The sequence below is a fragment of the Bactrocera oleae genome, chromosome 2 (genome assembly GCF_042242935.1).
Source record: "Bactrocera oleae isolate idBacOlea1 chromosome 2, idBacOlea1, whole genome shotgun sequence".
NCBI lineage: Eukaryota > Metazoa > Arthropoda > Insecta > Diptera > Tephritidae > Bactrocera > Bactrocera oleae.
In genome coordinates this window covers 18,614,552-18,640,972 of record NC_091536.1, presented here as the reverse complement: position 1 = coordinate 18,640,972, position 26,421 = coordinate 18,614,552, and the positions used below count along the sequence as shown (strand labels likewise).

Below are 26,421 nucleotides of genomic sequence, written 5' to 3'. Positions count from 1 at the left end.
TTTTTGTTTTGCAAGGCTGTTTGTTTCTTTTATCAGCGTTTTCTTTATTTTTTGTTTATTTTTGTTCAATTACTTTTTGCTAATCTTTGTTTTTGTTTTCTTTTATTTTTGCGCTTTCTTTATGTTTGCTGCTCTTCCTTTGCTGGCTTACATAATGCGTAACAATTAAAATAAAAAATGCGTTGCAACAAAAATTAAATTACATTGCTTGAAAGTAAAAACAAAAATTGAAATTTTATGAGCTGGGAATCGGGCGCAGAATGTGCGCACAACTACAAATTACATATAATTACAAGTGCTTTGTGTTAATAACTTTTATTAAAAATTCTTCATGTTTTATTTTTTATTTATTAATTATTAATTATTAATTAAATTTATCATTAATAGTGTTATCAACTGTGTTTCATTAACATTTAAATGGTGGTCTCTTTGTCACTTAATTTTAACTTTGACATTTCTGCATTTTTTAACAACTAAAGCGATTTTGTGGCGAAAGTTAAATAGAAATTTATAGCAAACAAAAAAAAAAAAAGAAAAACAAGAAGAAGCAAAAGCAAAAATTAAACATAATTAAGACTATTAAGATTATTAATAAGGCAAAAAGTAGTTATAATGTTGCATAAATAAATTTAAACTGAAATATTAAGCAATTAAAATGAAATTTAATTTATTTGTGAAATTTTAGATTGTAAAAAGAGCGAAAAATATTGAATTGCAGCAAATTTATTGTATATATTCACTTAGGTATATTTAAAATTATTTATATATGTAATAGTAGCAGTAAATAATAATAATAATAAATTTGTAATAATATTAATAAAATTATTATTTAAAAATAAAAATAAAATTACTTAAAATTAATTAAATGTAGACAGAAAACAAAAATATAAATGTTGCATAGTGTACTATGCGTTTCATACTTTCCAGTTTACACTGCACATTTTTACAGTTAAAATTTAAATTTGTAATTTTTTAGCAATAATTTCTTTGTAGTAAATTTAAAGTTGTAATGTTTGTTTTCACTTTGCAAAGTTTATTTTTGAGTTTTTATGTTGATATTTTTCCTTTTTTTATTTTTTTTCAATATTTTACTTAATTTATATCATTTATTTATTATTTTTGTTTAAATTGTAGAGCTTTTAAAGATACCATTTTTAAATAACAACGACATGTGTGTGTTTGTTTCTTTTGTTTTTTGTTTGGTTTTAGCAAATTTCATTTACTTTAAAATTTTTTATTTTTATTTTTTCATTTCTATTTTTTTATTTAATCACGTTTTTGTGTCAATTTAATTATACTTTCTTTGCCGTTCTTACTTGTTTGCAACATTTTCTTTTTTGCTTTTGTCTGCACTAATTGCCAATATGCTTTTCTTTTCTATGTTTTAAAGTATTTTTGCGAAATTTCTATTGATTTGTAACTATCATGCAATTTTTTGTTTTATTTTTTTCGCTACTATATGTCAAGTGGAAAAAACCGTTTTAGGCGCACACACATTTAATTCAACGCTAAAAAATGTTTTTTTTTTTCAGTTTCGTATTTGTTGTATTTTTATTTCTAAAAATTCCATTTCCACTACAAGAACTTTTTATGCTTAAAAAATGTATTTGTTTCTGTTTTTAGTTTCATAAGTATTGTTGATTGGTTCTGGTGGTGCTTATTAAGATTTATATGTATGTATGTATATAGTAAGTAAAGGAAATTCATTACAAAAGTTTTGACAAAAAAAATTTTTGATAAAAACTTGAATTCAAAAAAGTAAAATTGAAAGCTTGAAAATATTAAAAAAATAAAATTTTTTTTTTATGAAAAAATATTTTATAGCGAGTAAAAGAAATTGATTTTACTAAAGTTTCGACAAAAAAAACTTGAATTCAAAGAAATAAAATTGAAAATTTGCAAATATTAAAAAAAAATTTTATTTTTACCATATGTAGAAATAAAAATTTTTTTATGTAAAAATATTTTAATAAACAAAAATAGACAAAAAAAATATATTTCAGTAATAAGTATTAAAAATTAACTTAACATGGAAAATATTAAATAAGAAAAGTATAAAAACAGAAATCGAAAATTTTATTCTTTATACATTTTTATTTTATTTAATATAACAAATCGCAAAGCTTCAATACTGACGAACTTCTTTTATCAAAAACTTTTTTGTTGAGCGAAAATAAATTATTATTGTTACATTAGAAATTTAAAAGTGTTTTACTATTGTTTCGAAATTTATATTTATTTAATAATATAATTACTGAGTGCAGCAAGCAAGTTTTCTGAATTTTTAACACAAAATTTTGGAGCTGTGCAGGCGAATGAACTTTAGTTAGGTTTAATAGTTTTTTTTTGCAAATCATTCAATTTCAAATTTTCAATTGTTTTAGAGCTCATCTTTATTTTGCAACGTTTTAATAGAATTTACAAAATGCTTACACAGTTATAAACTAAATGTTTTGCTTTTTGAAGTTTTTATTATTACATTTTTGTTGTTGTTGTTTTTTGTTCTATGAAAAAGATTGCCTACACATTTATATCACTTTGTTGTTGTTTTATTTTCTGCACTTTTTGCTTCGATTCAAATATTTGCTTGTTATGCACACAGTTTTAAATCTACTTTTCCTAAAAATTCGCTTTTGTCACTTTTCTTTCATTTCTCCTCGTTAATCCACACTTTCGTTTTTTATTTAATTTATTACATATACATACAAATACATCACAATTTGCAAAATAACATACAAAAAATACACAAATATTTAGTTGGAGTTGTGGAGTAGCACGAATTTGAATAGATATACATGTTGTTGTGGTGTTTATATTTTTGTTTTTGCAACTTTGCTATAGTGAGTGCAAAATAGTTGTGGTTTTTGGGGGAAAGAAATTTCAAAATTCAATAAAAATATTATATGTAAAAATTTTTAAAAAAGAAAAAAAAAACATAAAAAAAAAATTATTACAAAGTAAAAAATTTTACAGTAAACCAAAAACAAAAGAAAAATTAAGCACAATAAAAATAAAAAACATAAAACTTTATCAAAAAATTCTACCAAGTAACAATTATGCTATTGATTTTTAATTTTTAATATTCATAAAATTGTGTGATGTAAAAAACCTTTTTTGATTTTGTAAATAATTAAGCGCATTTAGGAAACACAATTATGTTTATATTCATTTTATGCCATTAAAACAAGTGCAGCGAAACAATGAAATATTTATTCCAGCACAAAAATATGAACGCACTAAGAACTTCTGATTACTGCCACATTAGAAAAATAATAGAGAAAAAGTGTTTTACATAAATTTAAGCTTGTTTCCAAAAGAATTTATGCAATATGTTAGAAACTATACAACTTTCTATGCATGTATATATGATTTAATTCAGCAAAAATCTAAAAACATAACTCAGCGTTTGGCATCACTTCTAACTCGCTGCATTTGTAAGCATTTCATATACTCCTACATACTTTGTTTTCTTACTATTCCTACATTTTCATATTTAATCACAAAATTTGTGCAGCCCTCTGCCCAACCAACACTTTCTATATATGTAGTTATAAAACATTTTACGCTCTTTTTGCTCCTTCGAAGACACACATACACATATGTACATACACGAATTTACGCCAATTAACAACATTTAAATCGAATTTCGCAAAAATGAGTATGTCGTAGCAAACGAAAAGAAAAAAAAAAAAAATTAAAAGAAAGAAGTACATACACAAATGTGTGTCAGAATTTTGAAAAAAAAATACGCTTTTTGGTTTTTACTTGGCTTTTGTTTGCGCATTTCATGCTTTTGCCGTGCGTACATATATTTTTATTTTATTTATCATTTACTTTCGCATTTTATGTTAAATATAATATAAATTAATTTTTTTCTACGTTTTACTTATATGCACATCAAAAGCATTTTTTCGTGTTTTTGGTTTTTCGTAAACACTGCTATTTCCATAAAGCATAATTAAAATTAAAATTAAAATAAGAATAGAGGGGGGAAAAAGTTCAAAAAGTTTACATCGATTTTATAAAATTTATGTTTGTTTTTAACACATTCTCAACAATTCGTTCGTTTTTTGGACTTAAAATTTTTGTTTGTGATTTGTTGATAATTTTGTTCAAGTTTCTAAAGTAACATCAAGTCAAGGTCAAGAATAGTGCAAATTAGTTTTTCAAAGAGAAAAGTTAATGGGATTACGAGTACATTATCTTGGATTTATACTGCTATATGAATGTCGTTTGTGTTGTTGTTGTTGCTGCTGTCACGCTTTAAACAAAAGTAAGCGCACGCTTTGGATAAATTTCACAGAAATTCCAATTTTTTTAGAGTTATAGCTTCAATTGTTGTTGTTGTTGTTGCTGACTCAAACTGCATTACAAATGTTTATATAATTAAAATGCAAGCAAAAAATGTTATTTTCGTATTTTTTTTTTTTTTGAATTTAATTTGTTTTTTATTTTGAATTTGAGGTGTACTGCTTTAAGAAAACGTACGATTTCCAAAATTATTTTTAGCAGAATTAAAATGTTGAAAAACACTTAGCTTTGACAGAAAATAGTTCAAAAACATTGCGCATGCATACAACAACAAAACATATAAGCAGCACACAAAATTTAAATAAGTAGTTGTACAACAACTTTGCTGGCATGCTATTAATTTCATTTACTGCTATCCATATGTTTATACATAAATTATTTATGCATTTGCCTTGTTTACTCAACTTTTTCTTCGTATATAATTTCAATTGAAATATTTAATTGGATATTTCATAAAAATAAAAATAATTTTATTGTTGCTAATTTACTAAGCAAAGCGGGCGAGAACGCCTATACTCATTTATATGTTCATGGCTGTGTATGAAATTGGCGTGTATACGCACCGCAACAGCTGCACTAGCAGCTAAAATGAGGATGCTTGTTTGTATTGTTGTTGTTAGCAACTCTATAGCGACATTTAGCAATTGTTGCATGCGCCTGCTTGCCTGCATTGCGGCGCCTGCGTAAAGCTGCGTCAACACTGCGCATATTTGTGGCCTGCGTCTCTCCGGCTTCAACAGCTGTTGCTTGCCTGCATTAGCAACGCTTTGCCACGACCGGAGCTGACGGCACACAAAATTCAGCTTGCTATAACTGTCAATGCTTTTGTTACTGCTGCAGTTGTTGTATTTATGGCTGTTGCGATTTTTCCCACTTTGCATTATCGCAGCAAATATCATGTTGTTGCCGTTGTTGCAATTGTCTTGCACATTGTTGTAATTTTTGTGATTAGTTCTTATCTGTTTGTTGTTGTTTCCCAGTTTGCATACTACTAAAAAATTGCTATTAGAGCTACGCCCACGTCGCGTTCTTGAAAAGCTGTATGTTACGTAATTGTTGTTGTTGTACGGCATTATAGAGCTCTGCATGGACATTACTGGTTGTTTGTTGCTGTGCAAGTGGCAATTGATGATTTGTAAACTGAGTTGACGTCCTTCGCTGTTGTTGTTGTTGTGCGTCCGCTGGTGACATTTCTGCTGTTCGCATGCATTCTGGTTGTTGTTGTTGTTGTTGTTGAATTTTGCGTTGCTGTTGCTGCTGCTACATTTGTTTTTACTATTGTTTTTGTTGTTGTATTTATTTTTATAATTAAATGTATGTGTATTGTTGTATTTGTTATGGTTATAAGTATTATTATTGTTGTTGCTGCTGTATTTGTTGTTGTTATTATAATTAAATTTATTATTGTATGCACCATTGCGATTTCAGCTCATTTTTACACGCTTCCTTGGTGGTCCAATTGGTGGGATTTGTTGTGTGGCAAGCGCACGAAATGCCTCCGCAATCAAGTGTGAATGTGTCGCGATCATACTCTGCCAGCCGGCTGTTTCCATCACATCGGTGGCGTGACTAAAGCGTTAAAAAGGAAACGAGTAGGCGAGAGGGCGAGAGAGAGAGAGGGGTTAATGTATCAATAAATGATTGTTTTTGTTTAAATCAAACGCATTCACGCATTCACTCATTTGTTTATAAACATTTCACACACGAAAAGTGTATTTATAAACAAATAAATTATACCGTGAAGTGACATTCGTATGTGTGTGTTTGTGGTAGATACTCACGTATTTATGAAATCTATGGTTTGTGCTTTCAACTGGTCCGCACTATGGAGATCGGCTAATATTAAAGTTTCCGCTGCGGTTTCCACGGAGAGATTAAGGCAAAGCGCCTCTTCGCACATCACTTTCAGCTTTTCGAGGGCGTACTGTAAACAAATGAAATGCAAACAAATATAAATTTTAGAAGAGTGACGTGATTAGTTGGGAAAATAAATGCCTAATTAAATGGAAAAATATCAATTTTTTTAATATGTCGTAAGTCAAAAGACATTTCTGGGAAATGTAGACAGCAAGAAGGGTATATGATTATTGCGTCATAAATTAAAGAGACTTATGCCTTTTTGCCAAAATATTAAATACCGAAATTATTTAAGCATTCTCACCTTATCAGCAGCGGCTAGGAGATCATCGGCCATTTTTTCTAAATTTGGCGCTTTGCCAGTATAGATGAAACGCAGCATTTCTCGCAGAACTTCGTGATCGACGTCGTGTATATCGACACGATTTAATTTGCGTTCCTCCATTTCGTGCTCGAACATAGCATTAAAGACTTCACTACGTGCTGTAGAAAGAAAAAAAAAAACAATATTAGAACACACACAGAACAGAAAATGTTTATAAAAATACAATATATAAAAGTATCAGAAAAAAAAAAAATTAAAAATATAAAATTATTACTACGTGATAATAATGAATAAATGCGCTTACCTGCCAAAATAGCTTTATGCGCTTGAAATTCCCGTCCGGCCACCGCCAACGTAACATCGCTGAATTTCTCATTATCAAATAATGCACCCAAATCCTCGGATAGTCGACATTCGGGTACTTTAAATTGTACAATATTTGATTGACCAGAGATATTCACACTATCAGCTACAACGCTAACTTCACAGAATATGGTTAATTTGTCCTCGGGCAGCAGACCGTTGGCCTCATCTAATAGAAAATCTCGTCTTATGAACTTTTTGAAGCCCCAATCTTTGCCTTGTACAAAACGGTAAGCTCTAAGTGGTTGGAGAAATGATGATTTGCGCATTAATTAAATTTGTGAAAATGGGAAAATGTGCTTTGTGTGTTTACCTCTGCGATTCCATGGCTTTGGTTTCTTCCCTTTTCGCATTCAATATGGAAAATTTAAATTTGGCTCTAACTTCTGATTTATTACACGAAACTAATAATAAATATAACGACAGGTAGTCTTTGCTTTCCTCATCGAGACCTTTTGGATTGACGCGTAAACACCTGGAAAATAGAAAAATAAGGTTCAATTTAATTATTTATTAATTAATTATTTACTAAAATATTATATTTATTTAGTTCTATTTTGTGGTACTAAATACTATACATTAATTTATTATTTTTAAATTATTATTATTAATTTTGTATTATCACATTCCTCTATTAATTTGGTGAAGGTCATTTTTTCGTTTTATTTCTATATGTATTATTAATTTAATTTCTATTTCTTTAATTTATAAATATGTATTTTTTATTGTTATAAAAATTATTTTATATTTTTTTACACGTTTTTTCTTTTCATATACATCTATCACATGTTTTTATTTTTATTGAATGTATATGTATATATTTTTAATTTAATTTAATTTTTTTAAACATATTATTAAATTTTTAGAGTTTTGAAATTTTTATAATTTATTCTTTATCGCTTGTTTCCTTAGATCAAAAAAATTTTATTTTATTTCATGATTTCTTTTTAATTTTACAAATATTTGATACCTTATATTTTTTTTAATTTTCCGCTTTAATATTATTATTATTTTTTATTAATATTATTTAACTTAATTTTATTATGTTTTTATTAATATTTCCAAAGGTGTGCTTCATTTATTTAGCGCTTTACTTGCTGTTGTTTTTATATATTATATTTTTTTTTGTATAATTTTTTTTTTTCATTCAAATTTTTTAAATACTAATTAATTTCTTTAAATTAGTTAAACTCACCATTTTAGTTTATCACTAGCACCAGCAGAAAATGTGGACGATTTCAGTACCTCACCCATTTCCTCACGACAAAAACTAAAATTATTTATGGTCCACATATAACTGAATTTCACCACTTTCACCTAAAATAAAGTATAAGCAAATTTTTTGGATTTGATAAATTTTATATTTAAAAGCATTAGCGGTTAAGTTATTTATATTTTTTACAAGATATATATATTACATGTTATATATAACTCATTTTAAATATTTACAAATGTAAAATATATATACATACATACAAAATATAAAGCAATTTCATGTGCGGTGAGAAAATGTTCACTACCAATGTTTTTTATTCTACCACCCTCGCGATGTTTAATATTATTTTAAATAAATATCCAACGATCGACTTTAACCAAAATGCTAAGGGAATTCTGAATAGAAGCAACCGTATAAAATAAAAAAAATTAAGTTTATACATAAAATGTAAGCACATAAGTAATATATAATATATATACAAAAAAGTTGTAAGTATTATAGCGAAATCAAATTAGATTTCATGAGAAAATATATCGAAAAATAAACACAACAAAATATTGTTCTGAGTTTGTAGAGGGGTCAAATAACATAGTTTATTGTAATTATTGTATAATCGAATGATGGAGGCAATGAAATTTGAGTCAATAAGACAAACAATAGTAAGCAATTGAATGAAACTAGAAACTAAATGCAAACACACATACAAATAAACATTCATTAAAGAATTTTTCGAAGGGAAATCGACAAGAAAATATATAAAGGACAGCTCCCTTTTTGATTTACAAGACGGGAATGAAAGATTGGTGCATTGCATAGGAGTTGTTGTTAGAATAAATGCTAACCACGGCAGAGCGTTGATATGTACATACCATATATAATAGTCAAAAAAATCAAATTACAGGTAGTGCGTGTGAAACGCTTTAGGTTGACGTGATGCAGCGTTGCGCTGAGTGGTGACGATGCAGCAATTCTTGTCTTCTTTTTGATTAATTCACTTTTTTTGCTACCGCATTTGCGAGTTAGCAGAGTTAAGGTTGAGAGGAAGTGAATATTTCATCGCCACTTGAAATTCAATCATTCAAGCGACGAACGAGGAAGTGAAATATGCTATAAAGCCAAGGTGCCAGCGAAGAAGGTCAGGGTTTCAGACGTGCACAAGCGCAGCACATCAAGCATCAGCTAGCAAGAAATGCGAGCAAAGCGCACAAAAGCCTAGTGAAATTTGTAGAATTGTAAGAGTACAAAAAAAAAAAAAAAAAAAAGAATAGAGGTAGTAGAGCGCTTGCATTTCACTGCAAGCAAACGATTTTTTATGAATTACTGCAGTTTCTCAATTTCACATTTTCTACATTTCTATTCGACATTGTTGCTGCTTTTAGACTGCGCAATTGCCCAGTGCATTGTGCAATTGCTTTTTATACCTTGCAAGTGTATATACATATGTCTGTAGTTTTGTAGAAATTCACTATGTACACTAACAATATGCACACAAGCGGCTGCGAGGTGTTGTGGGATTGAAAAATAAATCGTTGTGCAATTGTAGCGGTGTGTTGACACGTTTAATGTTTGATTTAAGGGTTAAATATACTACATATTTGTATATATCTACATGTTTATACATATATATATAGCTATATATACATATATATGTATATATGGTATTAAACTAAACTAAATAAATATTTATTTATTTTTCTCAATCTTTTTATTAATTTTTTTTTATTTCCTTTTATAAATTATTATTTTCATTCTCACCTGTGTGTAACACCAATTTTCGGCTACGGGTGTATTTACTTCCTGCAAAGGTGGCGATGGTACTCGACTGACCGCCATTGTACTACTCGATGCGCTCAGGTTAGATGTCACTCTAGCGGTTTGAATTGCCTGACATTCGTTTACCGGCAATCTGAAATCAAAAATAAAAATTCGAAATGGTAAATTCAAGTTGAAATATGTGTAAGTAATATGCGAAAAAGAGATATATGTCTATGTGTTATAGCTATCTACGTCTAGCATTTGTAATAGCTGTTTCATGGTGTTGCATAACCTTAACAACTGTTTGAGAAGGTTTTCAAGATTTTGTCAGCATAAAATTTTTGAATTGTTTTTAATTCTGCAAAAATGTGGAAAGAACTTGGTAAGTCAACATAAAGATTTAGCTAACATAACTTAAATACAAAAGAGAAATAATAGTTTCAGAAATAATGGTTTCAATTTCGTTTAAAGCTTCGTAAACATTGCAAAGCTGCCTAATTCAGTGATGTTTCAGATGATTTTAAATTGCAGAAGCAATATGAGCCGTTAACAACATGAAAAGTGATTTAGAGAAATATTAAGAGAGTTAATTAAATTAAAAAAATTTAAGTATATAGAGATGATAATAAGATAATTTGGTAAAAACAACTTTCGCAAAAAAGCTTTACAAGTTAATATATAATATGTAATCAGTTGAGCTTTCAGGCTTTTCATTTACTTTAAAGCTTATTGCCGATCAGATTTTGCTCTAAGCGTTTCTTAATTTAGTTGTTTTCAAAGCATACTTGTTTTTTTCATTCAAAGCCAATTTAAATATTATATAATAAAGACGGCTGGTTTTATCCAATTTTTCTACAAACTCCGAAATTTCTTTTCATTGTTTCGGTTGCAGAAGACGCTTACCAACTCTATTGTTCTACGGATTTTTGTGACATTATTTTATTCTTTGTATTTTTAGGCATGTCAACAAGGTCACACAATCAACTTAAGATGTCTGCTATAAGTAAATGTCAGTTCAAAGCTTTTATTGTAATGACGTTCGCTTGTCAGCTATTGTTTTCAAGTTCAAAAAGTCGCTTTGTTATTATATAAAATTTTTGCAATTCCTTTGAATTTAAGATATTTTTGAATAGAGAAAGAGGGTTAAAAATAAACAACTTTCTATTACAGCTTTATTGGTTTGAAACATATAAGTTTTTCAGAAATAATATTTGTAGCTAAAGCAAACTTGAGAGCGATTTGGAATTTTTTGAATAAAAATTAGAACAAATAATAGTTAGACATTATGAGAATTCACAATACAGCTAAGTTTTCAGCACCAGAGAAAGCAATATAGACTTAATGTGAACTGTTTGCGCTGTCGTGTGTAGTGAGAAAAATATAGGTATGTATACATTTTTTCCCACAAACTCTTGTAATTATTTTAATAATTTGCATTGAAATTAGCAACAAAAACACGATTTTTTAAGTTGTTCGCACGAGAGTCGGCTCAACGTGACCGAGGCCCGGATTTAGTATATACGATACACTGTAACCACACAGTTGTTTTGAAATTTTGAGAAATATTATATTAAAGCTACTACATTGCCTTAGGGTTTCGAAAGCACATTGATGTTACGAAAGCGCTTAAGTATTGCAACCAGTACGTGACAAAAGCTCAGTTAGACTCGGCATAACAAAAAACTTTGTTATTGTTGATGCTTTTTAAATGCATAAATGTTGATGTTTAATGAAACATTGCACACTTGCAATATCATTCGGTAGTTTGGCATTTGTGGCAGCAAACACGCGCATCCACACACATAAACGCACGCACACAGCACTCGTTTGGCCATCAAAAAAGTTCATAAAACACGCTACATATAAGTTCGAGAATAACGTATGCAACGAGCTAATAACCTTTAAATACGCACAGCAAAACAGCAAGAACACGACTCACTCACCTCGCCGGTTCATAAATTAAATCCATTATATTGCGATCGAATTCGATTGGTATTAATTTTGAATGAGAATGTGTCGTAGAGACGCGGATGGGCGAAGGTGTTAAGACGGCGGCGGCGGTGATGGTGCGCGTTGACGATGACGAAGGTGATGGCGCGCTTGATGGAGGTGGCGATGGCGATTCGTATGGAGCTACTAGCGCAGTTGTGCTCGATGAAGGTGATGATGACAAAGCGGAAGACGCGACAGCTGGCGCGGCCAATGCCAACGATAAGGCGGATGGCAATGATGAAGTTGAAGCTCTAGACGCTGCAACTGAGTTGTGGCTGTGGCTCAGCTGTGACGTTGAAGAGGAGGGCGCGGTGTCTAGCGCGGATAGTAAAGCTGTAGACGTAGCTGACGACTGTGATGACGACGGAAACGAATACGAAATTGATGTTGATGACGCTGAAGGCGACGGTATTGAAACTGCTATGCTTGTAGACGACGGCATTAGTGCCGACGTCGCTGTTGCGGCAGCAGACGCTTTTGACGAAATGTATTTTAATAATCGCACAATTGCCGAATGCTCCAGTTTGAGTTAATTTATTAAATTAACTGGCATTAATTGACTAGTTGTGAAGCGAAATTAAATGTAGTGTGGGGTGTTTAAATAATAAAAAATTGTAGAAAACTAGAATAGCAACAAAAATTAAGACGAGAATAAAAACGAGCGCAAATAAATTAAGTGTGTTTGAGGATGCGTGCTCTCGCTTGAGCTTAGTGAAAGCTCAGAGATGTGCAAGTTGCTTGGCGGTATGCTTTTTGTAGTTATGTTATTTTTGATTTAAGCACAAACAGCTGAGCGCCGTTAATCGTTGTTTATGTTTGTATGCAAAGAGAGTAGTGCGAAGGCTCGACGTACGTTGGACGGAGTAACATGTAGCGGAAAAATTTTTTTTTTGCCACAATTAAATTTTTTTTTTTTACATTGAATCGCCACCGTTATATTATATGTTTCGCTTTAAAACGCTAATTAATATAACTAATTAACACAAGTTATCAACTTAAATAGTTTTCTAAATATTTGTTCACTAAAAATAAATTGGTGACTGTCAACGCCGACTCACAATTAAAGACTATCGCTGGCAGGATCAAGGCAGGAGCCACTAAGAATATATGTACTGCCGCCTTCGAGGCACAAAGAACGATTTACACACCAACACACAGCACTGAGTAGATGATTTCTTAAGAGAGCATTGCAGATGCCGAAGATAGATGTGAAAGGTATCGCAAAGAAGCGCAGAGGCGAACAGATGACACTAACAAACAGCACGAAATTGCCAACAATGGCAAGAGACCAAAAGACGAAACGAGCGCTAAATGTGCGTTTCATTGGTTGCAACAACTACATATTGCAGGAAAACGTGAGAACAATAATAACAACGACAAGAATAGGCAGAAAGCCAGTTAGTTCGCCGACACGCTCTCTCCGCACAGGCACAGACGCAAGGATCAAGCTACTAGCTGAAATACAGAATCCATTCGTAAGCAAGGCAATGAAAGTGAAGACTGAAAGGCAGTAATACACAACAACAATAGCAAAAACAACAAACCGAATTGTTAAATGAAAACAATTTCAAAATGGTATGAAATAAATATTTACGAAATACCTATGCAGCGAAAGAATCAGGCGTAAAGCAACATCAACAACACGCAGGCATTTCAGTGCAAAAGGAAGGAAGTACGATAGCGAAGGAGACACTGTGAATTCATATGTTTACGTGCTTGTATGTATGTCTGTGGATGTATGTATGTAGGTATGTATAAGCTGCGGTTTCGTCGCCCTTCAAGGTAGCAACACTTTAGCCTCCGCGCTGCTGATAACAGTCGGCCTTAATGATGCTGCTGCAGCTGAGCAGTGTTGGCGAGCACGGAAGCGGCTGCAGCTTCAAGTACGAATGTGCACACATACACACGCTTAATGTACACACTAAAAGGCCCAAGGTGTTATGCTAAAAATGTATTTATGATGAGTTTGTGTGCGTGTATGCAATATGCAGCCTTGTAGGATTTTTTTTTTTCGAAAGTCGACCACTTAGTAAGAATTTTGTTGTGTAAAAATGGTTTCTATGAAAAGTTTTTATTTTATGCGTTTGACTACTAATTGATTTCATCAGTGGTTTAGAATTTTTAAAATTATTAAATTAATTATAGTAAATTTGAAAAAAAAATAAAATAGTACAACTTTTTAGAAAAATTTGTATATAAACTTTACAGTGTTCAATATTTTTCACGTTAGGGAAATTATTTAAACACTCATGTGCGGTTTAATTGCTTGTCACAATAAATGATAATTGTTTTTTTTTTAAATTTTATTTAAACTTAGTTGAAATTTGAAATAATAATTGTAAAAATGATAATTCTTGTCAAAATCACCAACAGTTTATAATAAATAATATATTCCAATCTTAAATTTTAATTAGTTTAATCGATTTTAGGCATAAAGGAGTAAGTAAGAAATCTTAAACGTTTACGTGAATGTCACAAGGCAGAACTTTCTGCAGGGTAAGCAGCCATACAAACATACAAGTGTGCATAAGTGTATTTGCAATTGAAAAGGAAAGACACATATAGCAACAGTGTAAATGCAATAAATGTAAAGGTAAAACGAATAGCGAGAAATATCCTGAGTCACAGCGATGAAATCCTTCAAAGGTGTGCAGTGCCTGCACGCTCTCGCATAAGGACAAATATATATTGTACAAACATCTTGTGTATGCAGGTAAACAAGGAGTGCAAATTTCATTGCTAGTTTATTGTGACAAGTCCATATTACGGTATATAATATATGTATTTGTACCCGGTGAAGTGTATCACAAAAATTGTGGCATATAATTTATTTGTTTTTCTTTGAATTTTTGTTTTTTTTTGTTTTTAAGTTCATACCATGTATATTTTCCGACTATATTATTATTCATTACTTTCTGGCAACACTATAATTACTTAATGCTGTAATTATTTTACCGCAATTAACTTATGCTATTTGAACTGTCACTGCTAATACGAAAGGGTGTAAAAATTTAGCACTTTAGTAGTTATAGGTAAATTTCACAGCTTTTTTCGAATAATAATTGTTCAATTTAATTTTGTTAGCGTGTAGCTTCTTCAAGCTCATACATACATACATAGATATATATATGAATGTATGCAAGCAATTGTGTGGGTGTTGCAGTAGTTACCGACTTTTGTTGTTGCTTTGTTTTGGAGAAATCTGAATACGATTTTGCATGTGGCAATCGAAACTGTGTGAAAACAGGCAATTATTAATTTCTGTAAAAATTAATTTTATATTGCGCATATAATTAATTGGTTTAAAACGATTTAATGCTGGAATATGTATATAAAGAGAAAGGTTTAGCATACATACTTATATATATTTTTTTAATTTTTTATTTTTTTGGAAGCGGAAAGCGATATGAAAAGTGTTTTTGTTTTAAATTGTTTGTAAACAAAATTATTGATTTTATTATTGATAATATTAGTTTATTAAAAATATTAAAATTTCTTTATTTTTTATTTAATTTAATATAAGTTTAATTTTAATTTTTCTAATGATCTTCAATATATTTTATAATATTATTGCATTAAATATAAATTTTTGTTAATTTTTTTATAATTTTTTGTGTTATAATTTAATTTTTTATTTTTTTGATATCTTTTGGTGTTATAATTAATTTTTTATTTATTTTTTAATCTATTGTCTATAGATATTTAATGTTATTTTCTTTTTAATAATAATTTATTTATAATTTTTTTTTATATTCTGAACGAAGTTTGTAATACCCAGAAGGAAACGTCGGAGACGCTATAAAAAATATATGTATGTATATGATTAGCATGATGAGCAGAGTCGATTTAGCCATGTCCGGCTGTCTGTCTGTATATGTACATACATATATACGATCTAGTTACTGAGTTTTTTCACCTGTCTTTTTTTCACCAAGAAGCTAATCATTTGTCGAAACAGCTGATATTGGACCACTATAGCATATAACTGCCATACAAACTAAAGAATCGGAATGAAGTGTTTGTATGAACAACTTTTACATTTGACGATATATCTTTACAAAATTCGGAATGAAACATTATATAAGAAAATAATGCAATTATTAAGAAGAAATTGTTCAAATCGAATCACTATAACATATAGCACCTATACAAACTGAACGATCATAATCAAGTTCTTTTAAGGAACCTTTAGTATTGTGAAGGCTGTTATAGCTTCGGTGCAACCGAATATAACGTTTTTTTTTTATAATTTACGCTAATTACAAATCAATAATTTTTCCGAAAAATGTGTCGATAAAACTTGATAGTTATTTATGGTATATAACCTTCTGCCCAGTCACAAAATAATTAATCATATTCCTATTAGCAATTGGCTACACTAGTTTTACACTTTTAAGTACACAAAATATAAAAAAATAAAAAAATAAAAATAAAAAAAAAACTTAAAAAAAAATTAAATTGAAAAAGATTGATCGTGATCGAGAAGTGATCGCATTGAAGCAAGTTAAGCACACACATTCAGAGTCAAAGGCAGACGCAATTATGCACGCTTGTGTGGTACAAGCATAATAAGAATTAAAGAAGAACTCGTAGATCTCATGCATGCGGCGCTACTGGGTGGGCTCATAGCGGCATTTCTGCTGTCAAACTGTCCATCTCTTCGGCGCGCTTCAGTTTACGGTGTGTCTCTTTTGATTCTATGCGCTGCTTTAGCCAGCTTGAATGCTTGTCAGTTAATCGCCGTTGTTACACGACGTGTCTTAACGCCTTACTTCAGAGTCAAGCTTTGCGCGCAACCATTTGCTCCTGCGAATTTGCTCTATATGCCGCGCTTCAAGAATCTTTCCGATTAGTTTTGTTGCATGTTGCATGGATGCATGTATGCAGGCCGCTTCTAAGCAAGCATCGGCTACAATTACATTTATGACATGTCTTTGAGGTTAATTTTCTTTTTATTTATATTATTATTTCTTTTTTTCTTATCTCTTCTTATGCGCAGCTTTCAGATCTTCGTTTGCGTATTGGCGTTACATCTGCCCTTTTAAATCAGTGCGTTGCGCACAAACGCCCAAACATCAATATCTGCCTCTGTCGCTTGACCCTGAAGCGCTGTATCTCGCTCGCCCTCAAACCGTTTACCTAAGCAGTAAGCATAACTCTTATTTTGTTTCTTTTTGTTGTTTTATTATTTTTATTGCCGCACATCTAGTTTTTAACGCACGTTCGTTTATCTATTCGTTACGCTGCCTTCGCAATGGCAATACATCTAACCCAAGAACTCCGTTCCAAACGCGCCATAAATGCCTTCCTTTGTGCAACTTTGTGTCTGTCAGCCGGCGCATCGGGATCTATCCATCCATCAGTGGCATGTTTAGTCACCCTTCTGCGTCTTTCTCAGCCACTACGTTCATTTGTCGTTGGCTGCCCTCTTAATTCATCATTTTTATTTAATCCGCTGTTTTTGTTGACTTTCTTGGCTCGCTTGAGTGAGTCGCTTGCTTGGTTCTTTGTTGGGAGCGACCATGGCGACACGCAGCAAATGTTCCATACAGTAAATGTGCGACAGCCCGGCTCCTTCGGACAGCTTATGCGTCAGTCCGTCGTGTGTCTATACAATATTTCATAGACCGTATATCACTTTTTGATATTTGCCCCTTTTGTTTTTTTTTCTTTTATTTTTTCGGCTTTTTTATTTTTTGATATACTATACTTCTTCAGTGATTTGGCTACAGGCTGCGTCACTGTCAAAGGTGTGAATGGTATGTATTGTGAAATTATTAATGATTCTATTAGCTCCAAACATCTGCTGTCCTGTTAAAACGGTCATTAAATGCACAAAAACTTTTCGTGATTCGAGTATTAAACGATGTGTGTCTTTGACAATGCTCCGAACTCCATTTTGATTATTAAAGAAGCTGTTTAAATCACCTCGCGAGGCAAGTCAATAATTTAATTTAATTAATTAACAATTTATTTAAAATTATATATCACTTAACGAATTCCGAAACATATATATCATTCCATTAGTGCTTGCGAGCAGGCATTATTCTGTTTTAATATTTGTTTATTACGACGGTTCTAGAGGCATAAAATATTGATCAACATTAAGCAATAATAATGTTGAACGAATGTATAAACACAACCCCGGTTGCCTGGACACAACTGACGTTTTCCCCGTCTTATAGTTATAACAGCCAGTATTCGGACGTTTCGGGTTAGCTTAACCAAATTATTCGAAATTCGACGCATGTTTTACTCTAAATAACATTTTAAAAATGTCAAAGAATGCCATCGAATCTTTACTAGAAATCAGAATACCAACACAACTTAAGCCGATGTACTACTTTCTGCATAATTTTCTAATTGACTAAATTAAGAGTCTGTCTGAAACGTCTATAATTAATTAATGATTTTTTTAGCGAAAATATATATATATATATTTTTTTTTATTTTAATTTTAATTTAATTGGCCCCATTTATTTAATAAAAAATTTTGAATAGTTTTTTAATTATTGAATTAATTTTTTAATTAACCTAATTAACTAATTAACGTATTTTTATTTTAGTTAAATGCATATTTTAAATCGAAGTAGTTTAATTCAACTTTTGACTTTAATACTAAGTTATTAACTTAATTTAATAAATAAAATTAATTTTGTTTTATTTTATTTTGATTTTTTCCTCAATTTAAAATTTTCTACTGGATTACTGTAGGAGTTTTCACTTGCGCATTTTCACTGCACAAATACAATGCAACAACAACAAAAACAATCGTCTATTACAATTGTAATTACAACAACAGCGCCAATATAGCGTTAAACCCAAGAGATCCCGCAAACTTTCCTTTAACGATCGTTGCTTATATCATCAGCGGCCAATCACTTGGCTACCACCTTTCACTAATTTCCCATACAAGCAACAACAACAATTATTAAGATACAAATAACATAGTTTAACATTGCAGCAACTATTTAATAAATTCAAAGCAGAAAAAAAATCTTTAAAAAATGTGAAGTTGAAAAGCAACAACACAAGAAATACCGTATGTAAATGATAGCAAAATGTGACGCGACGATGGCGATGCTGACGGCATTGATGACGCTGAAAGGCGGACTAATAAGAAACACTTTGCATTAATTGAAAATAAAAAGGCGATAAAAATGTAGATGTGTTTTGGAAAAAAGGGTAGAAAGCCAACATATGTAAAAGAAAATTATGCAGCAACAATAATAACAACAAACGGCACATTAATAGAGCGCAAGTTATTAAAGCCACTGCTGGCAAGTCAACGAACAACAACAACTAGCAACTAATCGCCAACATCAGTGAAAACAACAAAGTAATTTTAATTTAAATAAACGTTAACTTTCATGTTAGCAGCACATAACAGATGATAAACCAACGGGAAAAAAGATATAATGAAAAAAATGCGCAACTTGTGTGAAAAACTCGCCACAGCACCCGACAACAATAAATATCCAAACAACGTAACGGAGTGACAACCGAGAAAAATAATGATTACAAATATATGAAATGTCTGTATGTATACATATGTATGTATGTGTCGGATGCATAATAAAAAGTCGGAGAAATTTTTGTAAAACGACGCGAAATGATCTGCACTTCCGGTTAAGTTTCTACACCCACCAGCAGCACCAAGCCGAAAACACGACAGCGGTTAACGGCAAAAAGCGAACACAGAGACAACTATAAAAGCACATGATCAACAGACAAACTGCAACTTCACACAAGGCAATGGCAAAAAATGGTGAAAATCGAAAAAAAAAAACCAAACAGAGAAATGAGTGGATGCGACAAGGCGACGCGAGAGTGAACAGAGCACACACCAAAGGCAACAAAATAAGCTGATCGTGTGATCAACGAGGTGTAAGATGGTGATAAGTGAATGGGAGTTGTTGATTATATGCATTCAGCACAATACACAAGCAAAAACAAACACAACGTGTATAAGTCAAAAAAACACAGGGAAATAAATGCGCTCAAAATGTAAAACAAAAAAAAAATATGAAAGCAACCCTGTGGCTGCAAATTATTAGGTGAGCGAGCACCTTAATCACTATAAATTCAGTAAGTACAGCAATTTAGTCAGACATGGAATAAATCTTAGTTTAGACTGTTGTAAAATATAAACACAAAGTATACAAGTAATTGGCCATAAATAACTTATTTAATAACAATCCTCATCTGCTATTCACAAATGTGATTTTTCCTGGACATAAATACAAAAATAGTTATATATGCAAATGCGCGTATTTAATACATACAAAGTATGCCATAATTAAGCACTAAAATTTTTTATTAATTAATGACTCGTAATTAAAATATTGTATGTATGAGTATACATACATACATTGCATCTATAAATTAGCTATTTTATTACAAAGCAAGCATCACACGCGCCGCTTTCGAAGCGGGAAATTCACATTTAATGTCGCGATTGTTCTTATTTTCCATATATTTTAAGTGAAAAACATATATTTTAATAAAATAAAAATAAATAAAATAATTATAGCAAATTTGTAAAAAAAAAAAAATTATAAAAAATCATTAAATAATATTTAAAAAAATTAAAACTTTACATTAAAATAATTAAAAGAATAGATAGAAAGTGTAAATAAATTTGAATATAAAATTACAAAAGAAAAAATAAATTTTACACAATTTTGAATTCAACAGTTGAACATAGAAGTATTGATGATTGTTTATGATGATTATCTTGTTATTCACTAAATCTGCAAAATTTATTTTTTTATTGTTTGAATTGAAACAAAATTAAATTTTTTAATTGTTTGGAAAAGCTAAAAATGCTAAAAGCCATTAAAATCGGTCAAATAATTTTATCCGTTCCCACGACAATCGGGTCTAAGTAATCGGAACGGATCCGGATTTTTGTTCGGCCAAGGACTGTCAACTCGACAGCATTCCTCGAAATTACTACAGGAATGTTTTCTGCCGCTACAACAACAACAACGACAACAAAGTAATTTTATATTAAAAAAGTTTGTTTTAGTTAACAAGTTCTATGAAGAACGAAGATTAATGAAAATATAGCAATATCTTTGTTTCAAAAAAAATAAAATAATTTTTGAGTAAATTGCAAAAAATAAAAATAACCAAATTTCGACACATATATAACACAATAAAATCAGCATTTTCTATAAAGAAATATCTATGTTATAACAAAAAAATTTAAATGTGTTTATAATTAATGCGAATAAAAATATTTTTGTACAGTATTAATTTTAATATTTTTAAAAATTTTCTGTTAATGTGATATCAAAATGTATGGTATACACTTACTTATATATTTGTAATTATTTTTTAGATTGCATTTTAACAGAGCTGCTTTTCTATTTCACATGACTGCAAACTGTAACGTTTCGACAATGGTTTCAAAATGACGATTTCACTGTTATGTAATTTTTTGAGAACAAAAACAAAAAACAAAACAAGCAAATGTATATTTTAAGTTACGGAAGTGATGTAAATACAAACACAATTACAGGTATGTTTGTATGTACTTACATATGTGTATGGAAGCACATGAATTACGAATAAAAATGAACTAAACAATATGACATTTTCAAAAAAATTTACCCGGAAAACCGAACTCAAATACAAAACACAAAGGGAGAAAACAAAAAACAGCAAATATTTAAAAATTTAGGTAAGGTTAAATAAACATAGTGAAAATCGCAAAATACTCAGCCATGGGCTTTGTCAGCAACTAAAATTGATAATTTAAGATAATTTTTTTATATTTTTTAAATTTTTTTCCTAATTTTTTAATTTGTAATTATAATAATTACATTTTTTTATTTTCTAATTTTTATTACTTTTTTTTTGTAATTTCTAAATATTATAAATAAGTTTTGTTTTTTAAATTATTATTTAATTAAATTTTTTTAATTCTTAATTTTAAAATTTCTATAATTTTTTTTTTAATAATTAGTTCCTTTTTTTATTATACATTTTTTATATTTTATTTCTTTAGTTTATTTAAATTTATAATATTTTTCGATATTTTAATTTTTTTTTCAAATATTTTTTCCGTGTCTAAGCAACTCATGATCATCGTAGCCGTAAATTTAGTGAAACCACAACTGATAGATTACTTAACGTTTACTTATAATACACGTCACCATTTGTGGCGTGTGTGCTTTTTATACACAAACTACCCAAAATTGGCTTTTAGCATACCTTATTGGGTGATAAGTTAGCGTGTCGTCGCCGCTTAGTGATGGTCCGATCACTCGTGTAACTGATTCGACTAAGGGGCTGGTTGTTATTGCATGGTCTGAACGTTAAACCAAACAAATGCGCGTTGATCACCAAAATTAGCTGTCAACCAAAAGTTAAAAAAGCAAGAAACTCCCCCGACACCGCTGTAAAGCGGAGTTAGTGACTGCATTGGAAATAAACGAGCGATAGCGTCAACGCGATCAGTTGTCGTGTAAAATAAATACATAATTTGAAGTCATTGTGATGAATAAATGAAAGTTTCGCAATTTGCTGATTTTTTTTTAAATTTGTGTAAGCATTTAAGATGATTAAACCAGAGGCTTTATAATAGCCTAAACTCTCCAAAATATGGTGAAAAGGAAATCAAGTAACAAAAAAGGGTTGCCAATGCGAAAGCGGAGTATTACGTAAAGTTATCGTGCAATATATTTGTATGTAGTTTGCACCAAAAATGGAGGCGTATATGAAAATTGTGCCGTATGCGCAAGCTGGTTGGACTGGCGCTTTCCCGCCATTGTTTTCACGCTTCAATAAGAAAAAAGTGAAAAGGTAAAAAATTGAAATGTAAAATATATTCAAAAAAGAAAGAGTGGCAGCGTGAAAAAGCGTGGGCGGCTGATAATGTCAGCGGCGCACGACAGCTTTTCACTACACAAAGCCGAAAACACGCTTCCGCATGCAACGCTGCTCTTTCACTTTTCACTTTACATATATAATATAATAAAAAAAAGGAAAACAAATACAGCGGGCTATGCGAGCAGCAAGTGCGTGGGATAAACCACCACAAGAAATATATATCAAATAAAAAGCCGTGAACTAAGCACAGGGGTTGTATAATAGTTTTCACAAAATTTCGAAAATATGCATGCAACACAAACAGTAACAAAGATTACCAAACAACAATACAGCAAAAAAAGAAACAAAAAAAATTTAAAAATAAATGGTAACAGCGCGATCACCACAATGTCGCAGCACATGCGCAAGCGCCAACAAGCGAGGCGCGCGCACGCGAAAGTCAGCCAAAGCGCTGGCGCGCTCATGTATATGTGTATGTATGTGTGACGTTTGGTTGCTATTAATATACGATCGCTGCGCTCACAAATCAATTAAAATGAAAAAAAGAGCTGCGGCAATACACACAAATAGAAAGCGCGGCGCGAAAGCTAAGAGCGAAAGCTGAGAGCGACGTAATCAGCACGTGAAACGCGTGAAATGCTGATAAACGAGAGTTGTGCGAACACAGCCGAACTCAAAATAGTAAGAAGTGTCAGCGGCCGAGCAGGCGCATAGCCACGTTAGTTTATGGGAGAAATGCAAACGCCGCATACGCACACATACTTGTGTTGAAAGCGCAATTGAGCGCACGGTGGCGTTAGAGCGCGTCCCAAACTTAGAGCCACTTATATATATGTTAGACGGATTTCTCCCTTGGTTAGTCAAGTCGGCGTACAATAAAGGCAAATAAGCGTCTGTTACAATTTTACATTTTTTTCGCCCACTTTTACATGGCGGTGAGAGTTGGTGCGATTCACGCGTTGGATATCACCAGCTGGTGAGAGTGGAAAGGCAACGCGTTTAAGCGCATAGCATGCAGTACACAGCGCATGGCTATCATTTTATTTTGGTTTTCTCTTTCTCTTTTTGGCTTTTTTTTTTGCTTTACCCCCATTTGTATTGATTTCAAGTTGGCGGCAGCATGGACTTTTTCGTTTACAACGCGCTGGTGCGCTTTCTTTGCCGCTTTTACCTTTTCTATGCACTTTCTATACAAATGGCAATAAGCATACTTACGTATGTATGTGCGACGTATATACAAGAAATGGTAATGAAAAAACTAACAACAACATCAACTTATACAAATTGCTCATCTAATGCGTTACAATTTGACCATTTGTAAGCGAGGCGCCGCAACGCTGTGCGGCATGGCGCAGTGTATGCGCGTTAAGCAGCGCCTGCAATTGAGCTGAGAGAAAGGTAGAGGTGGGCACCAAAGTATGCATATATGTACGTCTGTATGTATGTATGCATATTGTATGTGAGTGGCGTGCGCTTGAACGCTCAATGTTTGTTGGTGAAAATGAACATTTTCTTGATTTGTTTATTGTTTTCGAAATGGTGAAAATTTGCTAGGGAAATTCGAGCGCCGCCACGTGAAATTAATCGGTGGAAAGTGAGGGAAAATCGTTTGCTACTGCATATAAGATGATTGCTTTTGAAAGTGTTTAGGGGCAAGATCAGTGACACTGATGATTTCAATGTTGTTGTTGTTCCATTTAACATTTTCAAAATCTACGCGCGAGCAGGAATTACAAGTGCTGAAGGAAAATAGGTTGGGTAAATGCTTTCTATTTCGTGTTGCTTTTTAAGAGGTTCAAAGTTTTACTTTTTCTTTAGAATATTAGAAGTTGCTCATTTGAATTTTTGGAAAGCTTTTTGCTGCTGATTCGCATTGCTGATTGGATTAATTTATTTCTATAATAATATTGTAATAATAGTAAATTTTTTATTGTATTAAAGAAAAAATATATGTGTTACTAGAAACATTATTTCGGCAACAATGTTGCCAACTATAAAACAAAATTGATTTTCCTTTACTCAAGTTTTTAATTGTTGGTGCAACAATATTGACAGAAAAACTTTATTATAAATATTAATATTGCTGCAACAAGAATGCTAGAAAATTTTTTAATAAAAAACAAGGAAACAGTAAGAAACTAATTGCTTAAATCCACAATAACTCTTTCGATGTCTAGCAACAATGACGCGAGTGATAATGTAATGTAAAAAAGCTGTGTAGATGATAAAAAAAAAAGAAAATTATATCAAAATATCGCTCACTCCCCGCGTGAAAATGCGCACAATTAAATAAAGAAAATCCATATGAAAGCTCAAGAAAATGCATGACATTTTTTGGTTGTTGACTTGTCGCATGCAGCGGCGGACCACAGTTCAACAACTCTTGCCGCCAGCACATGCAAACATTGAACAATCATTTCGCGGCAATTAACAGCAGTTTAACCGGCAACAAGAAAGGGGCAATAATCGTAAACAAAGGCAATCGGGAGCACACATAGACAAACGGCAGCAGCGGCGCAATTAAATCGGCAGCCATAGCAACGCTGCTTCGACGGCTTGCTGGCGGCACAAATGCGTGAAAATGCACATACAAAAAACATGCCAAAAACTGGCAACGAAATGAAAGCAACAAATGAAATGCGGCAAAAATGCATAGCTGCGCATATTCTCTCCACGTGGGATACTCTCTCTTTTTGTTGTGCGCACTTTTCCTCAGCGGCGTCGATGGCGACGCCGGCCGCTTTTGCTGCACATTGACTTTAAGCGCGTTCGCCGGTGAAATGTGGATGCTACTTTTCCACCAATTGTTGTTATTTCATTGTGCTGTTGTTGCAGCTGTAATTGCAATTAAATTTCATTTTTGGTGAAAACTTTAATAAGCAACAGCGCCGCTCGCTTTGTTGTTGCTGGGGTGCCTTTTGTTGCATTTTGAATGCATTTGCAGCAGCGTTTTTATTTCTTCACTGCTACTTTTCCCGCCACTTATGTACTTGTATTTGATTTTATTGACTTTCAATCGCGAATGCGTGCACGCGGGTTTTACATAGGCGAAAAAAAGTTTTGAAATATACTTATACCATGTTTCGACCAACACTTAATCACGAGATTTGGGCTGTTGAGTAACTCACTAATCTGGTAGATTTAGCAAGATATCGCTCTACACAAATGACACTTGTTCATCGTTGTCGAGGAGATTTGAAGCTACTTTACTCGAAATCTACTTGTGCGACACTGATTTAGCGCCATCTGTTTGTTAGTAGGGATATTTATCACATTATCACAGCTGACACAACAAAGCGAACAAAAATGCAAACAAACAAATTAAGAGCTATGCATTCGAATTCACCTGGCAATCGTCTTCTTAAATCAAAAAATGCGTATATTATTTCCATTAAATGGAACATTTTTAAAACAAGACAACTTTTATAACAAAATGCGACATTACAATGTTTTCTTTTAATAAATATTAGACGATGTGGATTTTTTTATGTCAAAAACAGCTGTTTTACAAATCTACAACGTCAGTAAGGACAGTTTAGATTAGTGAATAGCTTAAATGTAATCTAATCACTTTAAATTTTTGGTAAGAACACGGTATTACATTTTTTTTCGAATTTTTGTGGATTTTTTACCAAATTGACATTTTAATTTGCTATAATTAATAGTTCAAGTTCTTAAATTTTAACATAACCTCAAACAGCTTTAGCAGCTGATGTTGATTTTATATGTAAGATCACATAAATTTAATGAGAACAAAACAAAT

At 31.5% G+C, this 26,421-nt stretch overlaps 1 protein-coding gene across 10 annotated transcripts in view; it reads right to left on the bottom strand.

Moving 5' to 3' along the window:
• rdx (BTB/POZ and MATH domain-containing protein rdx) overlaps positions 1-26,421 on the bottom strand; it is a 166,987-nt gene continuing 140,566 nt past the window's right edge. For 7 of the 10 annotated variants that reach the window (XM_014247910.3, XM_070110395.1, XM_070110398.1 and 4 more), the window contains 7 exons: positions 9,828-9,978; positions 8,052-8,173; positions 7,170-7,331; positions 6,798-7,093; positions 6,473-6,651; positions 6,093-6,235; positions 1-5,880 (listed from right to left, as the gene is read on the bottom strand). In XM_014247910.3, coding sequence (XP_014103385.1) covers positions 5,736-5,880; positions 6,093-6,235; positions 6,473-6,651; positions 6,798-7,093; positions 7,170-7,331; positions 8,052-8,173; positions 9,828-9,905 — 1,125 coding nt within the window. In that variant the 5' untranslated portion in view covers positions 9,906-9,978 and the 3' untranslated portion in view covers positions 1-5,735. Of the gene's footprint in view, positions 5,881-6,092; positions 6,236-6,472; positions 6,652-6,797; positions 7,094-7,169; positions 7,332-8,051; positions 8,174-9,827; positions 9,979-11,726; positions 11,746-11,770; positions 12,655-12,877; positions 12,966-26,421 lie in introns of those variants that run through there. The other 3 variants (XM_014247909.3, XM_014247906.3, XM_014247908.3) reach the window with 3 other exon arrangements.